This window comes from Castanea sativa, chromosome 8 (assembly GCF_040712315.1).
Source record: "Castanea sativa cultivar Marrone di Chiusa Pesio chromosome 8, ASM4071231v1".
In the NCBI taxonomy this organism is placed as follows: Eukaryota; Viridiplantae; Streptophyta; class Magnoliopsida; order Fagales; family Fagaceae; genus Castanea; species Castanea sativa.
In genome coordinates, this window is record NC_134020.1 from 28,384,945 (window position 1) to 28,395,156 (window position 10,212).

General features: G+C 36.8%; 1 protein-coding gene across 1 annotated transcript; it reads left to right on the forward strand.

Annotated features, from left to right (window-relative positions):
• The first annotated feature begins 7,393 nt into the window (after positions 1-7,393).
• On the forward strand, positions 7,394-9,551 carry LOC142608163 (L-type lectin-domain containing receptor kinase SIT2-like). Its single transcript, XM_075779877.1, has one exon. It carries the CDS (start codon positions 7,394-7,396, stop codon positions 9,434-9,436), a length of 2,043 nt encoding a protein of 680 aa, XP_075635992.1. The 3' UTR covers positions 9,437-9,551.
• Positions 9,552-10,212: the final 661 nt, after the last annotated feature.

Here is a 10,212-nt window from a genome sequence, read left to right on the forward strand (position 1 = left end):
AAACTGAATCCTAAATTAAATTGTAGATTGTGTATTGCTGTATTACATATATTATGGTCTTGAGGCATGATTTACAAGTATACGCTAAGTGTATGTACTTTTGTTTGAAGTTACGGCTAATCAAAATGTTGTAAAGACTTTACTATGTATTAGGAGGCGGAGTTAATTGTTCCATCCATTTAATTTTGCGCTAAAGAGAAGCGAATTAGTATTTTTGTACTGAAGGTTGGAAGTTAGATGAAGATCAAACCATTCAAGTTTCTCATTAATTTTGTTAAGATATACACTCGAAACAAAAGCCCTAATACAAAAATTGCTACATAAGAAAAGGGGAAGGAGTCCTAACTAGCCTAAGCCTTAAGCCTTAGTAGGGGGTCCTGCTTGGATGTGCTCGCAGCCCCTTTTGCTTTGCTGTCCTCCCCTGTTTGTTTCAGCTCTACTTCGAATGAGGTCTGGACTTGTTTCCCTTTGTCTCTGACCACTAGTGGAGGAACATTAGGCTCGACATTCTGGCTCGTGGGCTTCTCGGCTCCATCGCCTTGTTCCTTCTCTTTGTCAAAACCCGCTGGTTCTTTAGGAGTTGGAATGGGCTCTGGAATCATGGATGGGTGCGTTGAAGGCGTTGTCTCAGGGGTAGGTGCGACAGGAGGAAGCTCTTTTAGCACTTGGATGTCCTGCGGAAGCCAAATGTTCTCGGGTTTCCTCAACTCAGAAGTTGTGGGAACCCCTGCCATATTTAGAGCTTCTGCCTACACTTGCTGGCAGTCCTCCCGGCATAGCTCGGTGAACTCCTATGTCAGTTGATTTTCTATCGCTTCCACCCTTTCTTTGTAAGTAGCCTTCTTCGCGGCCTCCATGCTGTCCTTGAAGGTACGAGCCTCTTCCCTCATTCTATCAAGCTCCTTCTTCATGTCAGAGTTTTCTTGCTGGGCTTTGGACAAGTCCTCGTCCTTCTGACGCAGAAGTTTGTGTTGCCCCTCCACCTGGGTTCTCATCGTTTTTAGGTTGGCCTCGGCACCGTCCCTCTCCCTTTTCTGCTCTGCCAGCTGCTTGGTTAGGTTCTTGTTCTCTACAAGAGCTTGGCCTAAGGACTTCTCGATTTCCTGCCTGACCTCAAGTTTAGCTGTAGCTTTCTTCCAAGAGTCTTCCACCCACTTTTTGGCAGCAAAGACTTCTTAAATGGCCTGCGTTAAAATATTAAAATAAATGCATTATTGTTAAAGCAGATTCAAAGTACATGAGAACGATTTTTTTCGTTAAAGTGTAATGAAAGTAGTAAGGTGGGGGTAAACACGAGACACTCACTAAAGCCAAGTCCTTTTTGAGCGAGAGAAAAAGATGTGGTTGATTCATCTTTTCCAGGGCGTCCATGTCCTTTGGCAGAAGAAGAAGTCGTTCCAAAGCCTCAACCAGGTGATGAGTGTGTCCTTGCTAGAACGCCCTGATGCTGGATTGGCAAGAGATTGGAGCCCCATCCAGCTTCAGTTTGGGAGACCAGTTGGCTGGTGTATGGCATACCTCGGCCAGGTCCTAGTTCTCCCTACTTACCACTGAAGACACATGTCCCTTACCTTTGATAGCTTTCTATTGTTGTTGTTACTGTTTTAGCTTCTTCTGTCTCTTCACATCTGCCTTTTCGGCTTCATTTTTCCTCTTCTTCTTAGGCTCCGAAATGGGAAGTTTAGGGTCAGAGGGAGAAGGGGGCGGTGGCAGAGGGGGAGGGATCTGGGACTCACACGCGTCCTTTTGAGAGGCTTTCGAGCCCCTCTTCGACATCAGCTTCCTAAGAGTGGACATATCGTCTTCTTCAGGGCTAGAGTCGGGCTGTGCAATTATCAGACCTTTTATGCCTGAAGTTTCTGCGGGCACGTGCTCTTCGTCCGAGAGGATGACGAGTTGATCCTCTTGAGGTCTCTCAGCTTCTTCGAGACGAAATTGGTCAATCTCCTCATCCAACGATTGTTGCTAGGACGTAGGTTCTTCTTGGACGGTTGTTGTTTGGGATGTGTCGAGAGAGGAATTGCTGTGATGGGGCGAGAGTATAGAATGATGGAGGGGTTGTTTGAGAGTTCGTGGTCAAAAAGGAAGCTTCGTCGTGAAATGTCTATCCTTCTGCGTCGTTTGTCTCTTGCAGTGATTACGTTGTCAATCTCTTGGAAATCCTCTGATAAAGGATCGTATCCTAATATCAGGTGGGCTTCTCTCACTTGTAGGTCCTCACTAACAAAAACTTCAGAGCGAAGAACGCAATTGAGGTCTGCAATGTTGCAAAGGCTTAGACGCACATGTACGTGTTGTTTATTTGTGAAAAAACATCCGAGGAGACGAGCATGGTTAGATTAGTGATAAATACCAAAGGAAAGTGCAATAATGCGCAATGTAATAAAAAATGGTAAAGATAATGGGATTAAGTCATGGGTTAGGGAATCTAACTCCTATGGAGTCATATCTAGGTCTCCCCATTTGACTGGGCAGTGAGAACCGTCAGACTAGTTTCCCAAGGCAATGAGATAGTTGTCTTTCATGCCTTTGTTGGACTTGGGAAGACAGCATATGAGGCTAACAATGCTAGACCTGGATTTAAGGTAGTATCCTACATTTTTAAGTTTATGGCACTCGTACATGTAAATGGTGTCGTGCCATGTGAGGTTTAGACCCATTTTTTCATTTAAAGCATCGACACAGCCTAAGACTCTAAATACATTGGGGGTGCACTGATCTGGGCATAACCTATGGTTACGTAGGTATTCGCTGGTTATGTTTTTTATGGGAAGGGTCATCCCACCTTCTAGAAAGGTGATGATGGGGATGATAACTTCTCCCTCTCTCTTAGCGTTACCTATGACTTCTACTGGGCAATATCTTAAGCCTACATTTTGGGGAATTCGATATTTGGCCTAAAATCCCTTCATATCGGCGTCGGTATCTACTAAACACTTAAATCTACCCATTTGGTGGAAGTGAGAACGAAAGTTTAGAGAAGGGGAGGGGTCTAGATGGTGGCTGAGGATAGAAGCTGAGAAGAAATGAGTAGAGGAAGTTGAAAACTTACAGGAAATAATTAGGCGATTCTTCACGAGCTTCTTGAGAGGAAAGATAGTGATTAACTCTTAGATTTGATTGATTTCTGAAAGAATGGATGGAGATACGGATTCCTAGGCGTTTTGGCATGTGGGAGGCGGTCTCGAAGCAGAATTATCCCGCCCAATTTTTTAGAATGAACCTAGACCGTTGGATGCGTATCTCACCGTTGAACGTGGGGGACAAGACATAACTTGTAGTCATTAATGTGAGTGTCCCGGGTTTCGAAGCGTCAGAGGTGGTTTTAAAGAAACGAAAGGACCCCTACACGTGTGGCGGTTTGCAAAGTGTGTGGAGGATGCGCTGTTGGTTCAACACTCCATTTCTCTCCTCGGATAGGAGGGAAAAATGAAGTTTTGAGGGGTTATTGTGGGGGGTAAAAATTCTTAAATACACGTTTGGGCATTGGGCCTAGTTATTGGGTATAAGTCTGTTCAATCAGAGTCTTTTTGGCTCACAGGCTAGTCCGCACTACAAGGGGCTGAGGAGTTGTCTGAGGAGGAGTACCTCTTTGGACAGGCCCAGAAGAGGTCATGGGACTTGCTAAAGGGTTTAGAGACAGAATTCTGGAAGATCTGTTAGGTAAAGGCGTGATCCAAGCACCCGTTAGAAGCAAGAACGTGTGAGAAATATCTAAGGAAAAAGCTGCTACCACCGCATTAAAGGTCCTGCATCTACCTCTCTGGCCGCATTAATGAAGAAATGACCTCTGAACAGTAGTATTCAATCTTCCAGCTATTATTTGAAGACTTTAAGAAGGTGGTGGATGGGACAAGTATTTAAGAGGAAGATCTGTGTTACACGTGGATGAAATAGGGAAGAAGAAGAAGGATACAAGAAGACGAGAGAGGAAAGAAGAAGGGGATCTCTTTTAAAAACTAAAAAATTGTAATCTTTTACTTAGAGAAAGAAATGTTATACAAATTGTCCTCGGCTTACGTCTGAGGAGGGTTTTTTGTCATACTCATCTATTACTTGCATAGACTGTGACATTCTAGCATGTTTATTAACTTTCCAATATCCCTAACCTAAGTTTCAAACCCATACTCTACAAATTTCATTGTATAAGGCTCTTTGGGCTTGACCTCATCACTCGTTTGGATCCGGGTAGAAATTGTGCACTTACAATTATTTTATTACATAACATAACTAAAATAATATGGTATTTATTGCTGAAGCGTAGCATTTAATATTGTTATGCTCACGTTAAGCCATGTCAGCAGTCATGTCATTATCAATTTTTTTTTCCATTTTTTATACAATTATTAAACATTCAAGTGAATTAAATACTCTATTATATTACAATCAAAATATCATATTTAATTTATCTTATTATTAACTATTCTTATTTATTACTAAATTTTCAATTCCATTTTAGCTTTTCATATCCTCACTACTCTCTACCTTAACTTTCTTCAACCTTTCTCATTCCATTTTAACTTTTCATGTCCCCACTACTCTCAATATTACTATTATTTTATCTTTTGATCTTCCTTTATTTTTGATTCTTCTTATTCTTATCCCCATAGTATAAAATTGTCATTCTCTCTCTTATTCCATGCATAATTTCTTTATTTCCACACACAAAAGCCTCTCTCTCTCTCTCTCTCTCTCTCTCTCTCTCTCTCTCTCTCTATATATATATATATATTTTTTTTTTTTCCTTTAAGTTTTTGGTGTATATATTTTTTATTTTAGTGTAACAGGTTGGCCATCAAAACATATTGATGCAATATTGAAAGCTCCACCAAATGTATCACAGAAATCAATCTTAGACTACTAGAAGTTAGTCAGTTTGCTAAAATTGAAATTGACCGGTAATCCAACTTGATACGAATTAGTTTTGTGTTTTATGTTATTTTTTTTTATTCTCATTGGGTTTTAAATGTTATATTATTGCATTATAAAGATGGTATATAAAAAGATAATATTATTTTATTACATAGCATAACTAAAATAATATGTTGTTTATTGCTATACATTTCATTTATACTATTTTTCTTCTCATCTTATTTTATTCAACATTTAACTTTAGCAACATCCTCCATATCATAATTATTTATAATCTATCTTTTTTTAAATCTATATATTACTAAAAGCTGAAGCGTAGCATTTAATATTGCTATACTCACGTTAAGTCACTTTAGCAGCCATGTTATTATCAATTTTTTTTTCCATTTTTTATACAATTATTAAACATTTAAAGTGAAGTAAATACTCTATTATATTACAATCAAAATATCATATTTAATTTATTTTATTATTAACTATTCTTATTTATTATTAAATTTTCAATTGCATTATAGCTTTTCATATCCCCACTACTCTCTACCATAACTTTCTTCAACCTTTCTCATTCCATTTTAACTTTTTGTGTCCCCACTACTCTTAATATTACTATTATTCTATCTTTTGATCTTCCTTTATTTTTGACTATTCTTATTCTTATCCTCATAGTATAAAATTGTCATTCCCTCTCTTATTCCATGCATAATTTCTATATTTCCACACACAAAAGCCTCTCTCTCTCTCTCTCTCTCTCTCTCTCTCTCTCTCTATATATATATATATATATATATTTTTTTTTTTCCTTTAAGTTTTTGGTATATATATTTTTTATTTTAGTGTAACAGGTTGGCCATCAAAACATATTGATGCAATATTGAAAGCTCCACCAAATGTATCACAAAAATCAATCTTAGACTACTAGAAGTTAGTCAGTTTGCTAAAATTGAAATTGACCGGTAATCCAACTTGATACTATTTAGTTTTGTGTTTTATGTTTTTTTTTTTTTTTTTTTATTCTCATTGGTTTTAAAATGTTATATTATTGCATTATAAAGATAGTATATAAAAAGATAATATTATTTTATTACATAGCATAACTAAACTAATATGGTGTTTATTGCTATACGTTTCATTTTTACTATTTTTTTTCTCATCTTATTTTATTCAACATTTAACTTTAGCAACATCCTCCATATCATAATTATTTATAATCTATCTTTTTTTAAATTAAACATATAATATATTTTTTAAAATTCAATAAATAAAAATTTTTCTTATAAAGTCTTCCCATGAAATGTTACAATGCATCAATGGAAAAATGAAATACAAAACAAATATCAATTTAGAAACACTTAATTTAAAAAAAATAGAATAAAATTTTTTTCTTATAAAGTAGTCCCATAAAACGTTACAATGCATCAATAGAAAAGGAGAATAAAAAACACATGCTATTTTAGAAACACTAAATTTATTATTATTATTATTATTATTATTATTATTATTATCATTATTTAATTACATAAACTACAAAGTTAGACTATTTTAGATATACGCCACCATAATCAACTTATAAATTACAACCCAAATCAATCATAAAATTACACAATCAAAGCCTGAACATGAATTACCTTATGAATTATTGCTTGGAATTTTTACAATTATTGAAAGAAAAAAGCCAAATTTAATTTTTAGAAAACATCAAGACAAGATGAATTTTAATTTTTTTAACTTCCATAGAAAAAAATATTACCCACATTATTTCAACCCTTATGGAAAAGAAGGTTTACATGTAGTATGGAAAATGTGTTTAATTGAATTAGAGATGTAAAAATTAGCCAATCAACTATGGTAGAATTAAGCTTTCAAATTTTAAATAAAACAATTCTACAATAATAAAAAATTATCTTGTGATAAATATGATTATGAAATACATTATTTTTCATTAAATTAGTTCAAATTACAAAATAATAATAATAATGAGATCATCTTAAAAAATAATCAAGCGCAACGCGCTGGTTCGCCACTAGTTTAAATAATAAAAAAAACCTTGCTTAAAATTAATGGCTTATTGCAAATTAAGCCGGCCATGTGTAAGAGGAATTGACTGCAAATAGCTTTCGTAGCAGTTAACCATGAGTGCTCCAAGGCCTAGCAGCTGGGTCCGAGTTTGTTGTAGATAAAATGAGAGTTCTACCGAACATTATATTATCAAATCTCACTGTCACAATATATAGATCACTTTAAACAAGTATATTAAAGTAAAGAAGGGAGTGGAGTTCAAGGTTCCCTGATTTTTGGGACTAGTCATTTTTTCAACTTGCTTTAAAAACTATATTGACTATCAGGATTGCATTTTGTCGCATCAAATTGACTAGACACTCTTGTCTTCTTTGTGAGGCGACTGTCTGGTTAGCCTATGACTATGAAAACACAGACTCTGATCTTAAACTTGGGCAAAGCAGAAGACTCATTTCTATAAAAATCCTAGAGTTTTAAACAAGCAAAAAGCACTCTCTACACAAATATGAGGCTTTTCCTACTTTTACCAATGGCTACAATTCTTGTAATTCTGTATGTTTCCAATATTTGCATGGCCTTTGCTCAAAATGAAAACCAATTCATCTACAATGGCTTCCTTCAAGCCAAACTGCATCTTGATGGATCTGCTAAAATTACCAGCAATGGCCTACTGCTGCTAACCAATACCGTAAATATTTCAAACCCGCAAGTTGGTCACGCTTTCTTCCAATTTCCTTTAAAATTCAACACAACTTCCTCAGGTTTAAGACCATCTCTCTCATTTTCTACAGACTTTGTATTCGCCATTGTTCCTCTAGTGCCAAATACTGGTGGTAACGGCATGGCCTTCACCATCAGTCCATCAAGTAACTTCACCAACGCTGCAGGAAATCAGTATCTAGGACTCTTCAATTCTTCAAATCAAGGCCTTACTTCAAACCACATTTTGGCCATCGAGCTTGACACTGCTCTGAATCCAGAATTTGGAGATATTGATAGAAATCATGTGGCAATCGATGTGAATAGCCTAAACTCAACTGATTCAGCTTCTGCAATGTATTTTTCCAATAAAGAAGGGAAGAATATAAGCTTGGAGCTCACAAGTGGGAATCCAATGCATCTTTGGATAGATTATGATGAGGCAGAAAAGTTACTGAGTGTAACACTAGCCCCGAACGGAATCCCAAAACCAAACCAGCCTCTCATGTCAAAGTCCATTGACCTGTCTCAATATCTCTTGGAATCTATGTATGTTGGTTTCTCTGCAGCAACTGGTACACTTATTCCAAGTAACCACTACGTTCTGGGATGGAGCTTTAATAAAAGTGGACAAGCACAAGGCCTTGATGTTTCGAAGCTTCCTTCACTTCCTCGACAAAGGAAAGCAAAAGAGATATCAGGACTAATGATCGTGGTTTTGCTCATAGCAGTAGCACTTGTGCTGATAGCAATCACTGGAACTGCTTACAATTCAAGGAGGAAGAAATTTGAAGAAATACGTGATGACTGGGAAGAGGAGTACGGTCCTCAGAGGTTCACCTATAAGAATCTCTACAAGGCAACCAAAGGTTTCTCAGACAAAGAGCTTCTTGGAGCAGGAGGTTTTGGAAAGGTTTATAGAGGAACACTTCCTTCTTCCAATACACAAATTGCAGTCAAGAAAGTCTCCCATGATTCCAAACAAGGGATGAAAGAATTTGTGGCTGAGATTATTAGCATGGGAAGGCTGAGGCACAGAAACTTGGTCCAGCTCCTGGGATATTGCCGGCGAAGAGGAGAACTCCTCTTGGTCTATGATTATATGCCCAACGGAAGCCTTGACAAGTTCTTATATAGCAATGAAAAGCAAAACCTTAACTGGATTCAACGGTTTCGAATCCTGAAAGGAGTAGCTTCTGGCCTTCTCTACCTCCATGACGAGTGGGAACAGGTTGTTCTACACAGAGACGTAAAAGCAAGTAATGTTCTATTAGATGCTGAATTAAATGGAAGGCTAGGAGATTTTGGCCTTGCCAGATTATACGACCACGGTACCAATCCTCAAACCACCCATGTGGTTGGGACAGTAGGTTATTTGGCTCCAGAGCTTACTAGAACAGGAAGGGCAACCACTTGCACTGATGTGTTTTCTTTTGGGGCTTTCATGCTTGAGGTGGCTTGTGGAAGGAGGCCTATAGAGCTACAAGGACTGCCTGAAGAGGTTGTTTTGGTTGATTACGTCTTTCTGTGCTGGGGAAAAGGAGCCATCCTTGATGCTAGTGATCCTAGATTGGAAGGTAATTATGTGGTGGAGGAAATGGAATTGGTTTTGAAACTAGGCCTGTTTTGCTCACACTTAGTGCCAGAAGCTAGGCCTAGCATGAGGCAAGTGGTGCAGTTTTTGGATGGCAATGCTAAGCTGCCAGAACTACCAAATGACAAAGCTTGTTTTGGTACATCTACAAATAATGAAGTGTCTGATTTCTTGTTGTCATTTCCCTCATCTTTTAGCATAGCTTCTGCTCCTTCCTGTTCTAGCATTGATTCAATCCTCAGAAGTGGTCGTTGAATTAGTAGTATATTGTGCTATGGGTTGAATAGATCATGGATCAATGCTTGGGACCAAATCAGCAAGTGGCAAATACAAAACACCGATTGCTTGGGTGTGGTGAGAATAGAAAATAGAAACTTTTGAAGAATGTGATGTATATAGTTGCTTTCGCTTAGTGTAGAAACTGTTATGGTAGTCTACTTTCTTTTTTTCTTTTTTCTTTCTGATAAATTTAAGTAGTCTAACTTAAACTCTAAGTAGTGCCATAATAAGATCAATTTTGTTGTTGCAAGTTTTATAGATCAATATTTATGTAGTGTATATTTACAGAACCATATTTATGCAGTATTTGAGAAGGCATCATCCATAAATCAATCAAATGTTTATTTTTAAATGATTTAGTCACAGAGCCATCTTGCGTGGGAACTTGTGTTTTTTTTTTTTGGTAATGAGATATAAGATATAATTTGTTTTATGAAATTTTTTTAGAGCATAATATATTAAGATTTGCCATTTTGAAAAAGTAAACTCATTTAGTCAAAGAGGTATTACAGCACTTAACATTTTTCTCTTATGAGTTCCCCCTGTTTATCATTCTCTATCTTTCTCTCTCCAAATGCAACATGTTCTTTAGGTATTTGTTTGTCTTTTGGATCTTTCTATTAATTACTTTAACATTTTTTTATAGAGTTTTAACCTGTAGTGTACGCTTCTGATAATTGTGCTCAGTGGCAGAGTCAAAAACTTTTTATAGTGGGGCCAAGCTAAATGTAACAAAATTCTTAAAGTTTTTT